The sequence below is a fragment of the Peromyscus maniculatus genome, chromosome 12, assembly GCF_049852395.1.
Source record: "Peromyscus maniculatus bairdii isolate BWxNUB_F1_BW_parent chromosome 12, HU_Pman_BW_mat_3.1, whole genome shotgun sequence".
Taxonomy (NCBI): domain Eukaryota; kingdom Metazoa; phylum Chordata; class Mammalia; order Rodentia; family Cricetidae; genus Peromyscus; species Peromyscus maniculatus.
This window is the reverse complement of record NC_134863.1, coordinates 28019752-28036881: the sequence shown is the minus strand read 5'-3', so window position 1 is coordinate 28036881 and position 17130 is coordinate 28019752. Positions and strand designations below refer to the sequence as shown.

The window sequence follows — 17130 nt, the reverse complement described above, 5'->3', positions numbered from 1 at the left end:
GAATCTAGCCTAAGTGGTGAGCTCCAAATCAAAGAGAAATTCTTCTCAGAAAGAGGTGGATTCTATTCCTGAGGATTAACAGTCAGCGTGGCCCTCTAGCCAACACACACAAATGTGTATACCTGAGCCCACAAGTGCACCTGTACATACACACACACACACACACACACACACACACACACACACACACACACACACCACTATATGCTGAAAAAGTCTGGTGGTTTTCCCAGGAAGGAAGCTAACTTCATACAACTGCTCAAACTGATAGAGGTTGAACTACCTTAATCTGGATGTCACCTGACCCTGTTATTCCATATTGCTGCCACTGGGTGTGCTGGTTTTTTTTTTTTTTTTTTTTTTTTTTTTTTTTTTTTTTTTTTTTTTTTTTTTTTTGTCAACTTGACACAAACCAAGACATATTTGGAAAGTAATCTTAATTAAGAACATGCCTCCATCAGATTCCTCCACAGGCAAGTCTGTAGGACTTATTTTCTTAATTAGTGGTTGATGTGAGCAGGGTCCCACCCACTGTGGGCGGTACCACCCCTGGGCAGGTGGTTCTGGGTGTATAAGAGAGCAGGCTGAGCAAAACACAGGGAGCAAGCCAGTAAGCAGCACCCCTCACTGGCTTCTCCTTCAGTTCTTGCTTCTCCTCTAGGTTCTTGCTCTGAGTTCTTGTCCTGACTTCCCCCAGTGATGGAGTGTGACTTGAGAATTGTAGACTGAAATAAACCCTTTCCTCCCCAAGTTGCTTTTGGTCATGGATTTTTTTTTTTTTTTGGTTTTTCGAGACAGGGTTTCTCTGTGTAGCTTTGCGCCTTTCCTGGAGCTTACTTGGTAGCCCAGGCTGGCCTCGAACTCACAGAGATCCGCCTGGCTCTGCCTCCCGAGTGCTGGGACTAAAGGCGTGCGCCACCACTGCCCGGCTTGGTCATGGATTTTATCACAGCAGTAGAAACCTTAACTAAGACATCAGGCTTGTCTGTCTTGGACAGGGGCTAAGGTATGTCCAAATAAAAAGGCCTAGCTCCTGACCCCTAAGGCTCAGGGTTTGGGCAGTGCTAAGAGCACCACATCCTAACCACCAGGCTAGAGGGAGTCTTCCGGGTGCATCTGGCAGGGGGATAGAAAGTCGGGGCCAGAGAGGCGCACACTAAAGGCACCACTTAACCCCAGTACAAAGCTAAGCCATATTCTCACTTTATTTTCAGATTTAGGACTAAGCAAAAGGACAGTTCCAATTTGTCTCTTAAGGGAAGAAAAACAAGCAAAAAGCACAACCAGGTAAATCAGGCAGCCTAGGCTTCCCTCTAGACCAGCACTCAGGAGGGAGGAAGAGCAGAGTGGGGTGTTGGTGAAGGAGGCAGGACCACAAGATGATTCCGTGAGCTACTCCAGGGAAGAGTGGACACAGAGGGAAGGCCCCTGCCTCGTGCTGGCTCTGCCTAAAGCTCTTAATGAAGCAAGAGAGGGAGGTCTGTCTGAACCTCAGGCGCCCATGACGTTCCATTAGGTCCTTGCAGCAGGTACTGTGGAGTGGGTAGAGGGAGGCCGCGCCACTTTGAACATGAGGAATCAGAGTAGCAAAAGACAATGGGGCTGGTCACTAGAGGAGCTTGACGTAGTTTGCAGGAAAGAGTCCAAAGTGGCCATGGCAACGGCCCCGCCACCAGCCTTCATCCACCATCTCAATGTCAGTGATGACGTCATCCGGATCAAAGGAAAGCTCATCACTTCCCTCTGGGGAGGAGGAAGGTGAGACATTAGGATGGTTAGTCAGGAACCCCTCTGTCCCTGCCTGTGCCAACTCTAAGCCTTAGGGAAGGAAACAGGCCCAGTCTTTGGGGCCCTTTCTTGACCCTCAGAACCCACCCCCTTTTCCTATGTATCAGAGGCCACAGGTGTACCAGGCCCTTCAGGTGACTTCAAACTTACCTCCTTGGTAATCATACAGGGCTACCGCAGAGGTCCCTGCCCCACCAGCCCCGGCTGATGATCCTGAATAATGAGAAATAGAAATGTCGATATGGAGGAGGCGAACAGACGTGATCCTGTTGGGAGGAGAGGAGAGATTCCTCCTCTATCCCTGATGCCCAGAAACTGACCACATTTGGGAGCTGCTTTGCCCTGCCCATTCACCCCACTCACCAGCCTGGTAGGACAGAGAAGGGGTATTCTCAGGCTCCAGGACATCCTCATAGTCTCCCTCTGCATCCTCCTCCTGCCGATCTAGCTCCCCAACATCCTCATAGTCGTTCTCAGGCTCCTGCTCAGGCGCTGCTTCATACACCGGTTCTTCCACCAGCTGGAGGCCTTCTGGGGTCCTAGGGGGCAGAGCTGGGGGCTCCTCGCTGTCCTGAGGAGAGATGTGTGGACCAGGAGGATTCAATCATGACTTAATAGGGTTGCTCCCAGCCTCACCACCCGACCTCTTCCCTGCCATTTAGAAGCCTTTCCTCAGAAATGGTCTGTTCTTCATTCCCCAGTCTCCTAAAACACTTGCCTTCTCAAAGCACCTACCCAGAAGTGGCAGGAGGGGACTCAAGGTGTGAGGTGAGGGGTATGTAAAGCAAGGCAGAGTCTTTGGGAAACCAGGGAGACATCAAAGCAAAAGCACACTGTCGGGATACCGCAGCTAAGAGAACCAGCTGTCCAAGTTTGCTCAGGACCGGGGAGTTTCCAGAATACAAGGCTTTCAGTGCTTAAACCAGAGCAAGCAAAGCCCCATGACTGGCCGCCCCTCTACAGCCCCCAACATGAGAAGATGGGATGGGAACTGAGACTCTCTAGGGCACCGCTTACCTCCAGGGGATTCTGCGGTGGAGTCTGCATCCTGGGCAGAGAAGGCACAGGGTGTTCCCTTCCGCTTCTCACAGGCTCGGGTTCCGGGGGTGGGTGACTCTCGGCTGGAGGCCAAACCTGAAGAACACCCACCCGCCATGTTCTCTCTTATACTTACCAGGAACCCTTCCAGATGTGTTGTCTGCTAGTCCAGTACAACTCATCCCTCAAGATAGGTCCCACATTGGAGGAGATGGCTCCTCCTCCGTCTTTAGTTGGGACAGCGAAGGCCACTGGTTGCAGCTGGTGACCTGCCATCTGTTAGACTCTATTATAGAGTCTCTACTTGGTGGCTTTGTTTTCTTCTTGACCTGCTTCCTGGGGCCAATTATACATACTGAATCTTCTCAAAGACAAGTACACCAGACTCTGCTCAACAAGGAGACATCTGCCTTCTTTTTATTTACTTATTTATTTATGTACATGCTTATGTCTTTATTTGCTTTTGCCTACCACTTGGGCACCTGAGACGCCTGTCTAGGCGAGAGATCCTGGACCCCCCTCCCCCAAGATGAGGCACTCACCTCTGAGGAGATCTTCTTGGGCAAAGGGGCTGGCACTGCTGGTTCTTCCGCAGGCTGCGATGGCTGCTGAGCTTCGCGGCTCATCTTTACCACGGCCTTTCGCTCCTGTTGCTGCCTGGCCATCTGCTGTGTCTTCTCTTCTTCCTCTTGCTTCCTCTTCTCCTCCGCCATGGACTCGAACTTTGCCTTCAGCCCACGGGCACCGCTGGACGCTGCAGACACGGACAAGAAAAATGAAGGGTGTCTCGGATTGTGAGTGGAGAGACAGGCTAGAGCTGGAGATAGGAAGGAGAGAAATCTGCTAAACATGCCGGAGGAGAGAAGATGAGGGGGTGACTCATGGAGGGGATGGTACAGAAGGAGTGAGAGAGCAGGACGACCTAAGGATCTGATGGTATTGAAACCCAGATTCCATGTGACCAAAGGACCATTTGTCCTTCCAAAATTATGAGTCCTTGAACCAGCATCTTTCTCTGTCCACATTCCTTAAATCTCTGTGTCTCCACCCACCACCATCCTATTCCCCATCCCAAGGGTCTACTCTGCCCGTCTGTCCCAGGTAACTCCTCACTCGTGTCTGTGTGTCTCTGCCCCTAGGCCCTTCCTAATTCCACTCCTCTTGTCGTCCAGTTGGTCTGGATTTTCTAGGGACAAGACTCTGGAACTTTGAGACTAAGGGTCTCATCTTCCTTGGCTAATTTCGGTGGTTAAAGGCACGCAAGGGGAAGTCTTGGGGGAGAGAGAGTCAGAAGAGAAAGGAGGCTGAAGGGCACAGAGAAGGGAACCATGAAGACTAACCGGCTTCTATGGGTGTGGTTTTCTTATACGCTGTGGTTGGGGCTTCCATTTCATTGAAGCCAACAGCACTCTGTAGGCAGAAGAACAGTGTGTACAGTGACATGAAGCAGGGGGGTAGTGATCCACAAGCCAGACTAGGGGATAGGGCCACCCTGAGAGGCATCCATAGCCATGTACTAAGCAACAGTTGGACTGGGTTCTCCAATATTATCCAGTGGAAGAGATGGGTAAAGAACTCTACTGGTGGGCTCAGCTCCCTCTTTGAAAGCTCAGCGGACTTAGAATTTCATGTTTCTGAGCCCAGTTACCAAGAAGGAAGCAAGGCCCTTGCTTATGCCGGAAGCAGAGGTGTTGAGCCTATATGACAGTGATGTGGAGCAGGAAGAGACTTAGACAAGTTTAAGAAATGCCTGAAATGTTGTGTCTGATTTCCCTGGTGTCTATTTTTCCTCTCTGACTCTGCCACCCTCCACTCTTCTCAGTTAAACCTCAGGGCATAGAATTCATGCTCCTTAGGTATTAAGGCCCAACACTCCAGGCTCAGGATCCAGCTCCAAGAGTTCCACTTTTCTTCTGGCATCTCTTTTCTCTTGCTATCCTTCATGCATCTTCTTAACCATAGAGACACTCTTGGGACCATGGTGTCCTGTGTTTACCTTATCCACTCGGTCCTTCTGGATTCCATATTGGCCACCAAAGCCCTTGGCATAGTCTGTAGGAAAGAAAAGTCTGGGAGTGAAAACAGGAAACTAGACTACTGGAGTGGGTGGGGAGAGGAAGCAGAAGGGCTGGGAGACAGGCATGTGAAGGCAGAGGAAGAGGAAGAAATGTCAGAGGTCAGAGAGATACACGGATGATGGGAAGAAAAGGGAGAGGGTCGAGGGTGAGGTGGGGGACTCAGGAGAGAAAGAAGACAGAGGTGGAAAGAGGAAACAAGAGAAATGCCAGCCAGGGCAAAACACAAGGGAATCCACAGGAAGACAAGGCAGCCTTCCAGCCCCCCCTGCTGTGTCCCAAGGAAGAGCTCTCTGTCCTCACCAAGGCTGACTGGCCTGTGCTGCTCACACCAAGCCACCTCATGCCCATCACCCAGCCTGGCTCCACCCCTTCCCCAACCCCCTTCCTCTTGCCCCTTCTCTGTCCTGCTTCCAATCCTGCTGTCTTTCCATCCATGTTGACTCTCCACATCCCTCTCTTTATTCTGGGACCCTGGACCAGCCTCCAGAAGGGAAGGAAAGAGGACCCTGAGCTCCCTAGTGACCTCCCTCCTCTGAATCCAACTTACCTCGTTGAGACTCATGCTTCTCTGTCTCTCCCTTGTAGTCATAGCCTAGAGCAGCTTTGTCCCGTTTATCCTTCTCCACCCCATAGCGGCCACCAAAGCCATGGGAGTAATCTGCAATAGACATGGGAGGCCTGAGAGCCCAGCCTCGGGCCACTGGGAGACACTAGGGAGAGAAGTCCATAGGACAGAGAGCAGAGGGAGAGGGCTGGGAAAGGCTCAGAGCCCAGAGAGAGACGACTCCCTCACCTCCATCCCAAGACAGGAAGACCCCCTCAGTATTTTCCCTTCTTCACGGAAAGGCTATGTGTAGAGAATGTGAGGCGTGATCTCTGGGGTAAAACACAGACATAGGAGATGTGTGCTGTTCCTCCACCCCAGAGAAACAGAGAAATCTCAGCTGAAGATAGTCATTTTCTAAGTAGTAAAAGTCAAAAAGGAAGATGAGGAGGGAGAGGAGGAGGAAAAGGAACAGGAACAAGAGGAGGATGGAAAGAAGGAAGATAGGGAAGGATGAAATAACCCTGTCTCCAGAAAGAAACACAAGAGTTGGAGCACACAAGTTCAAGGATGACTGTGAGCAGACATCATAGAAGCCCCGAGTGCTGTAAAGTCAAAACTTAATGGACTGGGATTAGGACCTAGGGTCTGTGGCTCTAAAATCTATTCAAGAGTGGGTATGGGAGCTGGGAAGGAGGGTCATGTAAATATGAGGACTTGAGTTCGGGTCCCAAGTGCCCAGACACAAAGCTAAGTGTGACAGTGTACACTTGTGATTCTAGAGCAGCAGAGGCAGAGACAAGGTGCCTGGAGCTTGGTGAGCTGCTGGTCTTGTCAAATCTGTGATCTCCAGGTTCAAGGAGAGACCCTGTCTCCATAGTTAAGGAGGACAGTGATCAAAGAAATCACCCAGCATTGACCTCTGGCTTCCGCATGCCTGAGGACATACATGCTTGTGCATCCACACACAGGAGCAAGTCCACACAAGGAACATACATATGTGCAAAGAACAGCATAAGAAAGGTAGCATGGACACAACACACAGTAGACGTCCAGAGAGAATGCATTCTAAAAGGCAAAAGGGACACAACATCATCCATCAGGAATATGTACACTGGTATAAATCTGCTAGTAGAATCAAAGTTCATGAAGCAAAACCCAAGAGAAATGGCAAGATAAACAGACAAATCTATGGTCATTATTGAAAATTTAAATCTCTTGAATAAAAAGAACCATCAAGAAAATTATAGAAGATCCAAATAAATTTGTCACTAAGACCAACTTAGCCCTTAAGACCACTCTATCCTAAACCATACAATATACTCTTTAGTCCTAACACACATAGAACACTCACCAAAATAGGTCATGCTGGATAAAGCCATTAGGAAACCTGAAAATTGTCTCCCACAAGAACCTCTGGTTTATAGCCTCAAGCCACTGACAGTTCACTCTCTGTTTCCTCATCAAAGGTGTGGGTTAAGTTTTAAAGGTAAAAAAAAAAATCTAGGACACAGGAGAATATTTAATCTTCAACCAGGGAATGAAGGGATTAGCCAGACTTGATCAAGCTCATGGCAGGAATTGGAGAACCAAAGAAGCCAGCTCATAACTGGAACTGAAAAATGGCCCAAACAGTGGAGAGCTGAGGCAGGGAGCCATGACAAGCTGCTGGAAGGGAGCTGAGAGCAAGGGGAGGAGGCCAGCCAGGTGGCCCAGGTGCTGGGTACTTGCCTTTCTGAGATGCATGCTTCTCCACTTCTCCTTTGTAATCAAAGCCCACTGCTGACTGCAGAGGAGAGAGATGATTAGGGACCGGGTCTGCTTCCTCCCACTCTGACGGTTCCTAACTTTCATTTCAGACCCAGAGGCAGTTTCAGACCTGTGGCTAGGTTTGGAGGTTTAAAGTAGAAACAGTGCTCCAAAGCAGTCCTCGCACTGGCAGTTGTTCAGCTTTGGGAATAATCCTTAAAGTCACTGAGCACGGGTCCCTTTAAATAATATTAAATGTGTCTTATCCACTACACAGTAAAAAGAGAGATTCCAATCGTCTCTCTTCATTTGGAATACTATGACAGCTCAACAGAACAAGGCGTATACAGTGTCTGTACTGAATTACTCAGGGAGTCAGCACTGTTTTCCCTAAGTGAGGCGCACAAACTAAGACAAGACAATGGGTACCAAAGCCCTTGTAAACCGGAAGCTGTGTGTGCATATGGGCTAGTCACCTCACTCCCACTTAACCCTGCTGGTCTCAGCATGGCCTCAGGGGGATGCAAGACATGCCTTTTGGTGGGATGGGATCCATGTTGGTCCCAAGATCTAATATACTGTAAAATATTATTTTAAGGTGTGTTACTTTTGTTCATGCTGCATTTGTTTAACTGTGAAGCTGTGTTACTGTGTCTGTGTAAAACACCTGATGGTCTAATAAAGAACTGGCCAATAGCAAGGCAGGAGAAAGGATAGGCCGGGCTGGAAGACAGAGAGATATATAGAAGGAGAAATCTGGGAAGAGGAGGAGAAAAGGAGATGGAGGAATGAAGAGAGCTAGGAGACAGAGAAGAAGGAGGACTCCAGGGGTCACCCACCCAGCTACACAGAAAGCCACAGAATAAGAGTAAGATTTACAGAAGTAAGAGACCAGAAAAGGCCCAGAGGCAAAAGGAAGATGGGATAAGTTAAGTTAAGGAAAGCTGGCTAGGAACTAAGCCAAGTTAAGGCTGGGCATTCAAAAGTAATAATAAGCCTCCCTCGTGTGTGATTTATTTGGGAGCATGGTGGTGGGCCCCCCAAAAAGAGCCAAAACAACCAACAACATCTCTGTGTACCTCCTTTACCATAGAGACACTCTTGGGACCATGGTGTCCTGTGTTTACCTTATCCACTCGGTCCTTCTGGATTCCATATTGGCCACCAAAGCCCTTGGCATAGTCTGTAGGAAAGAAAATTCTGGGAGTGAAAACAGGAGACTAGACTACTGGAGTGGGTGGGGAGAGGGAGCAGAAGGGCTGGGAGACAGGCATGTGAAGGCAGAGGAAGAGGAAGAAATGTCAGAGGTCAGAGAGATACATGGATGATGGGAAGAAAAGGGAGAGGGTTGAGGGTGGGGGTGGGGGACTCAGGAGAGAAAGAAGACAGAGGTGGAAAGGGGAAAACAAGAGAAATGCCAGCCAGGGCAAAACACAAGGGAATAAATCCACAGGAAGACAAGGCAGCCTTCCAGCCCCCCCTGCTGTGTCCCAAGGAAGAGCTCTCTGTCCTCACCAAGGCTGACTGGCCTGTGCTGCTCAAACCAAGCCACCTCATGCCCATCACCCAGCCTGGCTCCACCCCTTCCCCAACCCCCTTCCTCCTTGCCCCTTCTCTGTCCTGCTTCCAGTCCTGCTGTCTTTCCATCCATGTTGACTCTCCACATCCCTCTCTTTATTCTGGGACCCTGGACCAGCTTGCAGAAGGGAAGGAAAGAGGACTCTGTGCTCCCTAGTGACCTCCCTCCTCTGAATCCAACTTACCTCGCTGAGACTCATGCTTCTCTGTCTCTCCCTTGTAGTCATAGCCTAGAGCAGCTTTGTCCCGTTTATCCTTCTCCACCCCATAGCGGCCACCAAAGCCATGGGAGTAATCTGCAATAGACATGGGAGGCCTGAGAGCCCAGCCTCGGGCCACTGGGAGACACTAGGGAGAGAAGTCCATAGGACAGAGAGCAGAGGGAGAGGCTGGGACAGGCTCAGAGCCCAGAGAGAGACGACTCCCTCACCTCCATCCCAAGACAGGAAGACCCCCTCAGTATTTTCCCTTCTTCACGGAAAGGCTACGTGTAGAGAATGTGAGACGTGATCTCTGGAGGAAAACACAGACATAGGAGATGTGCGCTGTTCCTCCACCCCATAGAAACAGAGAAATCTCAGCTGAAGATAGTCATTTTCTAAGTAGTGAAACTCAAACAGGAGGATGAGGAGGGAGAGGAGGAGGAAAAGGAAGAGGAACAAGAGGAGAATGGAAAGAAGGAAGATAGAGAAGGATGAAATAACCCTGCCTCCAGAAAGAAACACAAGAGTTGGAGCACACAAGTTCAAGGATGACTGTGAGCAGACATCATAGAAGCCCCAAGTGCTGTAAAGACAAAACTTAATGAACTGGGATTAGGACCTAGGGTCTGTGGCTCTAAAATCTATTCAAGAGTGGGTATGGGAGCTGGGAAGGGGGTTCTGCCCAGTCCTCAAACAAAATAAAGTTTAGAAAAGTGCTGCTTACTTGTCCAGGAAATGTCAAGGTGTCTTGTAGTTTTTTCAGTTTCTGACAAGGGGAAATTTTACCAGCAACATTTGGAACTCTAGTCCTACCTCTGAGTGTGGAATGTAACTACTCATTTTTTCTTCAATTATATAATTCATGAATTCTAAGCTAAGAAATTAACTTAAATACTGATCTCAGAAAATATATACATGGATGGTGTTGGGAGATGAGTCAGTCAGTACAGTGTCATGTAAATATGAGGACTCGAGTTCGGGTCCCAAGTGCCCAGACACAAAGCTAAGTGTGACAGTGTACGCCTGTGATTCTAGAGCAGCAGAGGCAGAGACAAGGTGCCTGGAGCTTGGTGACCTGCTGATCTTGTCAAATCTATGATCTCCAGGTTCAAGGAGAGACCCTGTCTCCATAGTTAAGGAGGACAGTGTTCAAAGAAATCACCCAGCATTGACCTCTGGCTTCCGCATGCCTGAGGACATACATGCTTCGCCAGGCAGTGGTGACGCAAGCCTTAATTCTCAGCACTTGGGAGGCAGAGGCAATCAGATCCCCGTGAGTTCAAGGCCAGCCTCTTCTACAGAGCTAGTTCCAGTAGCTGTTACACAGAGAAACCCTGTCTCGAAAAACAAAAACAACAACAATAAAAACAAAAACAAAGAAAGGAAAAGTAAAGAAAGAAAAAAGAGTTGCCATGGTCATGCTATCTTCTCATAGCAATAGAAACCTGAAGACAGAAGTATATACTTTCAAATAACTTACAAGTCAAAGAATATTCACTAGGAAAGTTAGAAAATATTTTATATTTAATTAAAATTAAAATACACATAGAATTAGTGGGGTACAACATAAGTTGTATTGAGAGGAAATGTGTAATTTACCCATATTGGAAAGCAAAGCGTACATTAAATATAAGGAAAAATAATGAGGAGTCAAAGCCTAATATATTTTTAGAACATATAAACAATTGAGAAAATTAGAAAAGCTAAGAGTTATATCTTTAAAAAATAATATTTATTACCTCTAGCAAAAATGATCTATTAAGAACAAGAAAAAAAACTATATCCAAAATGAAAGTGAGCATATCAATAACAACAGATTTTACAAAGCTTAAAAAGAACATAAGGAAATATTATAATGTATTACACTATCTAGACAACATGTGATAATTTCTTAAAAAACAGCATTTTAGGGCTTGGGGATTTAGCTCAGTGGTAGAGTGCTTGCCTAGCAAGTGCAAGGCCCTGGGTTCAGTACACAGCTCTGGAAAAAGAAAGAAAGAAAGAAAGTAAGAAAGAAAGTAAGAAAGAAAGAAAGAAAGAAAGAAAGAAAGAAAGAAAGAAAGAAAGAAAGAAAGAAAGAAAGGGAGGGAGGGAGGGAGGAAGGAAGGAAGGAAGAAAGAAAGAGAGAGAGAGAAAGAAAGAACCAGTATTTTATAACCAACTTAAGAAAAAAATACAATAATTGAGTAGACCTACATCTAGTGAAGAAATTGAACTCAATGAAAAAGAAAATTATAAAACCAACCAACCAAACAAACAAAAAATGGTCCATGAGCACATAGCTATGAACACCTCTCAGCCTTGGCCAGAAAGGGACAAGAACTCTCTGTCCTCAACTGAGGCCATAAGAAGGAAGTAACCCCCTTTATCACTGAAGTATGTTCACAAATAAAATTACAAATCATAAAAGAAATAAATGACCATGAAGGAAAGTAAACTAAGCAAACATGTGAATCTGTGAACCTCATAACTATAAACAACATAAAATATGAAACTCTCCAGCAGTGGTTCCCAATCTTCCTAATACTGTGACCCTTTGATACAGTTCCTCAGGTGGTGACCCCAACCATAAAATTATTTTCATTGCTACTTTGTAATTATAATTTGGCTACTGTTATGAATCATAATGCAAATATCTGGTATGCAGGATATCTAATAGGCAACTCCTATAAAAGGGTCATTCAAACCCCCTTACCTCCCCCACCCCAAAAGGGGTAGCAACACTTAGGTTGAGAACCTCCGGTTTATAGCCTCAAGTCACTGACAGCTCACTCTCTGTTTCCTCATCAAAGGTGTGGGTTAAATTTTAAAGGTAAAAAAATTCTAGGACAAAGGAGAAAGAAGGGATTAGGCAGACTTGATCAAGTTCATGGCAGGAATTGGAGAACCAAAGAAGCCAGCTCATAACTGGAACTGAAAAGTGGCCCCAACAGTGGGGGGCTGGAGGCAGGGAGCCATGACAAGCTGCTGGAAGTGGGGTGTGAGCAGGGGGAGCAGGCCAGCCAGGTGGCCCAGGTGCTGGGTACTTGCCTTTCTGAGATGCATGCTTCTCCACTTCTCCTTTGTAATCAAAGCCCACTGCTGACTGCAGAGGAGAGAGATGATTAGGGACCGGGTCTGCTTCCTCCCGCTCTGACTGATCCTAACTTTCATTTCAGTCCCGGAGGCAGTTTCAGACCTGTGGCTAGGTTTGGAGGTTTAAAGTAGAAACAGTGCTACAAAGCACTCCTCTGGATATAGACCACTCGAGATCCAAACCGACTCCTCCCATTGGTAGTTGTTCAGCTTTGGGAATAATCCTTAAAGTCACTGAGCACTGGTCCCTTTAAATACTATTAAATGTGTCTTATCCACTACACAGTAAAAAGAGAGATCATCTCTCTTCATTTGGGCTGGCAGGCGGAGAGGATATATAGAAGGAGAAATCTGGGAGGAGGAGGAAAAAAAGAGATGGAGGAGTGAGGGGAGCTAGGAGCCAGAGAAGGAGGAGGACTCCAGGGCCCAGCCACCCAGCTACACAGCAAGCCACAGAGTAGGAGTAAGATTCACAGAAGTAAGAGACTGGGAAAAGCCAGGCAGAGGTGTCGTATGCCTTTAATCCCAGCACTCGGGAGACAGAAACAGACTGATCTCTGTGAATTCGAGGCTAGCCTGGTCTACAGAGCGAGATCCAGGACAGGCATCAAAAATACACAGAGATACCCTATCTTGAACCCCAGAGAGAGAGAGAGAGAGAGAGAGAGAGAGAGAGAGAGAGAGAGAGAGAGAGAGACCAGGAGAAGCCCAGAGGCAAAAGGTAGAGGGGATAATTTAAGTTAAGAAAAGCTAGCTAGAAACTAAGCCAAGGTAAGGCCAGGCATTCTTAAGTAATAATAAACCACAGTGAGTGATTTTTATTTGGGAGCTTGGGGGTGGGCCTCCCCAAAAGAGTAAGAACTGATAACAACATTTTTTGGCACCCCATATTGGGTGCCAATTATTGTCCTTCTTAAAATTAGTTCAGCCTTTTAAGCCACAGCTGTCCTAATCAACAACTGCGACTCCGCCCACTACCAGCAGCAGTTAGGCTGCAAGGGCCATAGCCTGGAGGAAATCTGTTCCCTCAGGCTCCAACTCTGACAAAGCTACAGAGGGAACTCAGCTAGCTGACAGGAAGGGTTTTTAAGGAGAGGTGAGAAGTACGTTTGCAGGACGTGAGCAAGGAGAGGAGGTGAGCTACTTGCTAGTCAGCCTCTCTGAAGAGCAGAATTCTACCTTAACCTTTGAATCCTGAGTTCTTTAGAGAGACAGAGGTTTTAGTTAAATTCCCTCTGTACCCTTGCAAGAATTGGAAACTGAGGAAACAGAACTCCCTCTGGCCACAGCCCTTGTGGCCTAACTGCTGGTAGCTATGGAGTTGCAGTTGCTGATTCTGACAGCTGTGGCCAAAAAGGCAGCAACCATTTTAAAAAGGACAACACTAAGACATCCTTGGAGCTGTGTCCCTATTTGCTCAGCATCTATGGGTTTTGCATCTTAAGAACCAGTCTCCTGGTCTCCCTGCTCCCTTCTTCCATCTGCTTCCTCCCTCCTTCTCTGGAACTCCCATACCTGAGGCTGGCCTCAAACTTTCTCTATAGTCAAGGATGACTTTGGACTTGAGGGGAGACAGAAGAAAGTTAATTCTTGGATAAGCAGATGCCGAGGGAAAGAGATCCTGGATCAGATCAGGCTAATGCCTGGGTGTTTCCACCTTAGATCCATGACAGCTTGCTCCAAGACTCTCAACCAGAAGAAATCCCTCTATTGCTGAGGCTTTTCCTCTCTGGCAGGCCACTGGGCTCACTCCCAGCCAGCTAGCTGACTTCCTCCCCACCCCATTGTGGGCCACAGATAACCCATTAGGTAGGCTTGGCTGGGCAAACTCCATGTCAGGAGCTAACTGCAATTGTGGACTACTGAAGAGGAGGCCCTGTAGAGTCCTGTGGGTTTTCTTCTCTGCAATTTTAAAAGTCTCCATCAGTGTCACACCTAGTCAGGGCCTTGCTGTTATTTAAAATGACACAACCAGCATTAAATGCATCCTGCCTAGACCGATTCAAGGAGAAGGGGAGCTGAGCTTTGCTCCACACCCTGTTAAGAAGTGTATAAACCCAGACTCCCTGTGGAGCAAGCAGATCATGTTCCCTCTCTAGACATATGCCCCTTGTAATGCAGGGAGCTCTGTCTTTGTGTGTCACATGCTGTCTCTGCTGCTATAAATCTTACCTGTGGTAGACTGCATACACACTTATCATCACTTATCATCCTGCAATTCTTTAGTTGATGGACTTGTGGAAGGAGGGCAAGCAGGCAATACATTTCTGATCCTCTGCTTCTTCATAGGAGTTAGCATGTACCACGTACCTGGTTTATGAGATGCTGGGGTGGTGCCCATACCCTAGGCTAGCATGCTACCAACTGAGCTACTTCCCCAACCTCTAGTCTCTGATTCTTGATCTATGGACACATGGATTGCTTAGGTGATGCAATTTGTGCTTGTAAAATAACAACAATAAGAGAACTGGACAAAGGCAATCAGGAGGGGAGCCAAGACTTAGCAGGAAATTCTCTGTTGTTTCTAGAACCATATGTGTGCTCCGCATGACATTATTGTCTTTAAACCTGTTTTCTGTACTTTTTTTCTTTTACATCATATTTTGAATGCTATTGGTTTTGTGTTGGGTGTATTTTCTCCTACAGTGCAAACAATTATCATCCTAGCACTTCGTAATGTGGACTCAGGCCTACCTGCTGGTAATAATAATAAAATAACACTTCTCAGCCAGGTGTGAAGATTTCCCACACCATTCCTCTCTTCCTCCCCCTCTCCTCCCTTCTCCTCTCCTTTCCCCACCCCCAAATTCCCTTCCCCTTTCAAATGAGACTCTAACCTGTGCCATGAAAAAGGATTCCGTTACCAATATCACAAGTTGGAATTTGAAGCACCAAGGAATTCCCAGCTCTGCTCTTTCCACTGTATCAGCTGAGCTCACTTAGAACTGTTTTTTTTTTCTCTCTTTAAAACTACTCTTGTATTCAGAGACATCTCCATCAACACTCAGCTTCACAGATTATCGTTTAACCCTTCATCTTCTCAGAGCACTGTCATCCTAATTAATTGACTGGTTTATTTGCTTATTTGAGAAATTCTCTCTTCTCTGCTAATGCCTCGAGGAATTCTTATTTAGGGTTTGAAGAACCTTTGCCTATTGACTGACTAAATGAGGCTTTGCTGATGAATCTCCGGCCTCTCCTCTGCTAGGCCAGAGCTGTACCACAACCTCAGACCTGGCAAATTTAAATGGATGATGATGCTCCACATGCAGCCCCCAGCGCCAACAAATCTGCTAAGAGAGGTCATGAGAGCTATCCTAGCTCAGGACCAGGACCAGACACTGATGGCCTCCATTGTCCTGGATTTCACCTGAGAAGCATGGATCTACATTTAGGACTGGGTGTTGGTGAGGCCCACATAATTTAAGGACTATGGTAGAGGGAGAAAGCTGTCACTTACCTTGTCTGCCCGGTCCCTCTCAACTCCATATTTGCCCCCAAAGCCTCTGGCGGCATCAGTCTGGGAAGAGTGTTTCTCCACGTCAGCAACATACTCGTGGCCCACAGCACTCTAAGAAAAATCAGGAATGGTGTACAAAAAGATCAGAGTGACCTTAAGAAATAGATGAGGTGGCAAATGGATGTTGGGATGCAAGAAATTCCATCCTGGGTCAGATCCATAACCTCTGACAGTGATGCCAAGGAACCCACGATGGGGATGCAGTAACTTTCTCTAGAGCCGTGCCCATGCCAGGTTCTTTTTTCACATCGCTAGAGAGCCGCTTCCCAGAAGCCTCCAGGATTGTACCGGAAGTCAGAAGACAGAGAAGAGATAGTCAGAGCAGTGTTGAACCCAAAGAAAGAGAGAGGAGAACTCAGACAGGGGCATTACAGAAAAACAAAGGAGCAAAACCTGGGTGCATCAGAGGGCACTGACCTTTTTCACTCCATCACCCAGGTACCTTTGTCCTAGATCTTTACACATTTGGACAACCAAAGTTCAGAAGTGAATTCTGAAGCTTTCAGTGTGTTTATAAAAGATGACTACAGGACTGAGGAGAGACTCAGTGCGTAAGAGTCCATGCTTTGCAAACATGAGGACCTAGGGTCAAATCTCTAGCTCCCACAAAAAAAGCCAGGCATGGTTGCAAGGACCTATAACCCCAGCATGGGAGGGTGGAGACAGGTGCATTCTGGGAGCTCTCTTCCCAATCGGCCTGGCTAAAATGATGAGCTTCACACTCAGAGGAGAGCCTGTCTCAAGGCACTAAGGCTAAGAGCTGCAGAGGAAGACATTTGACACCTGGCTGTGGCTTCCGCTTGTGCACACACAGATGCACTCACCCCCCTGCCCCCCACAACCTGCACGCATGCATACACCACATACAACACATGCATACGACATGCACACACACATAATCACACAATACAGTAAAGCAGTGGTTCTCAACCTTCCTAATGCTGTGATCCTTTAATACAGTTCCTTGTGCCGGCTGTGGTGACCCCCAAACATAAAATTATTTCATTGCTACTTTATGGCTGTAATTTTGTTACTATTATGAATCACAATGTAAATATCTGATATGCAGGATATCTGATATGTGAATCCCAAAAGGGTTGTTTGTTTCTGTTGCTATGATTAAAACACCCAAAAGAAACTTTAAAGGAGAAAGGTTGTATTTAGAAACAATTCCAGGTTCCAGTCCTTGACATTGGGGAAGACAGGAACTTGAAGGAGCCAGTTACATCCACAATCAGGAGCAGGGAGAGAATGAGGGCATGTACGCTTACTGCTTACCTCTCCATTTCTACTCTTCTACAACACAGGACCCAAGCCCAGAGAGTGGTGCCGCCCATAGTGGGCTTCCCACATCTGTAAAAGTAATGAAAACACTCCCCAACAGACATGCCCACAGGTCAGTCTGACCTAGACAGTCCTTCACTGATGCTCTTTTCTCGGGTGGTTCCAGATTGTGTCAGGTTGACAGTGCAAACTGTCCATCACACAGGGTCATGGTATACTTGGAGCTGTAACAGGCCAGCTGCTCTAACGTCTTGATTGTTCTCTGCCATCCAT

At 47.1% G+C, this 17130-nt stretch overlaps 1 protein-coding gene across 2 annotated transcripts in view; it reads right to left on the bottom strand.

The window, feature by feature from the left end:
* Nucleotides 1-1181: 1181 nt before the first annotated feature.
* The window catches only part of Hcls1 (hematopoietic cell-specific Lyn substrate 1), a 29809-nt gene continuing 13860 nt past the window's right edge, over nucleotides 1182-17130 (bottom strand). The window contains exons 5-17 of one of the 2 annotated variants that reach the window (XM_076548835.1): nucleotides 15514-15624; nucleotides 12009-12063; nucleotides 8961-9071; nucleotides 8325-8380; nucleotides 7180-7234; nucleotides 5452-5562; nucleotides 4823-4878; nucleotides 4167-4236; nucleotides 3369-3580; nucleotides 2806-2922; nucleotides 2152-2359; nucleotides 1939-2001; nucleotides 1182-1743 (exon numbers count right to left, since the gene is read on the bottom strand). In XM_076548835.1, the coding sequence (XP_076404950.1) occupies nucleotides 1610-1743; nucleotides 1939-2001; nucleotides 2152-2359; nucleotides 2806-2922; nucleotides 3369-3580; nucleotides 4167-4236; nucleotides 4823-4878; nucleotides 5452-5562; nucleotides 7180-7234; nucleotides 8325-8380; nucleotides 8961-9071; nucleotides 12009-12063; nucleotides 15514-15624 (1359 nt within the window). In that variant the 3' untranslated portion in view covers nucleotides 1182-1609. The remainder of the gene's footprint in view (nucleotides 1744-1938; nucleotides 2002-2151; nucleotides 2360-2805; nucleotides 2923-3368; nucleotides 3581-4166; nucleotides 4237-4822; nucleotides 4879-5451; nucleotides 5563-7179; nucleotides 7235-8324; nucleotides 8381-8960; nucleotides 9072-12008; nucleotides 12064-15513; nucleotides 15625-17130) is intronic. The other variant, XM_006975718.4, reaches the window with a different exon arrangement.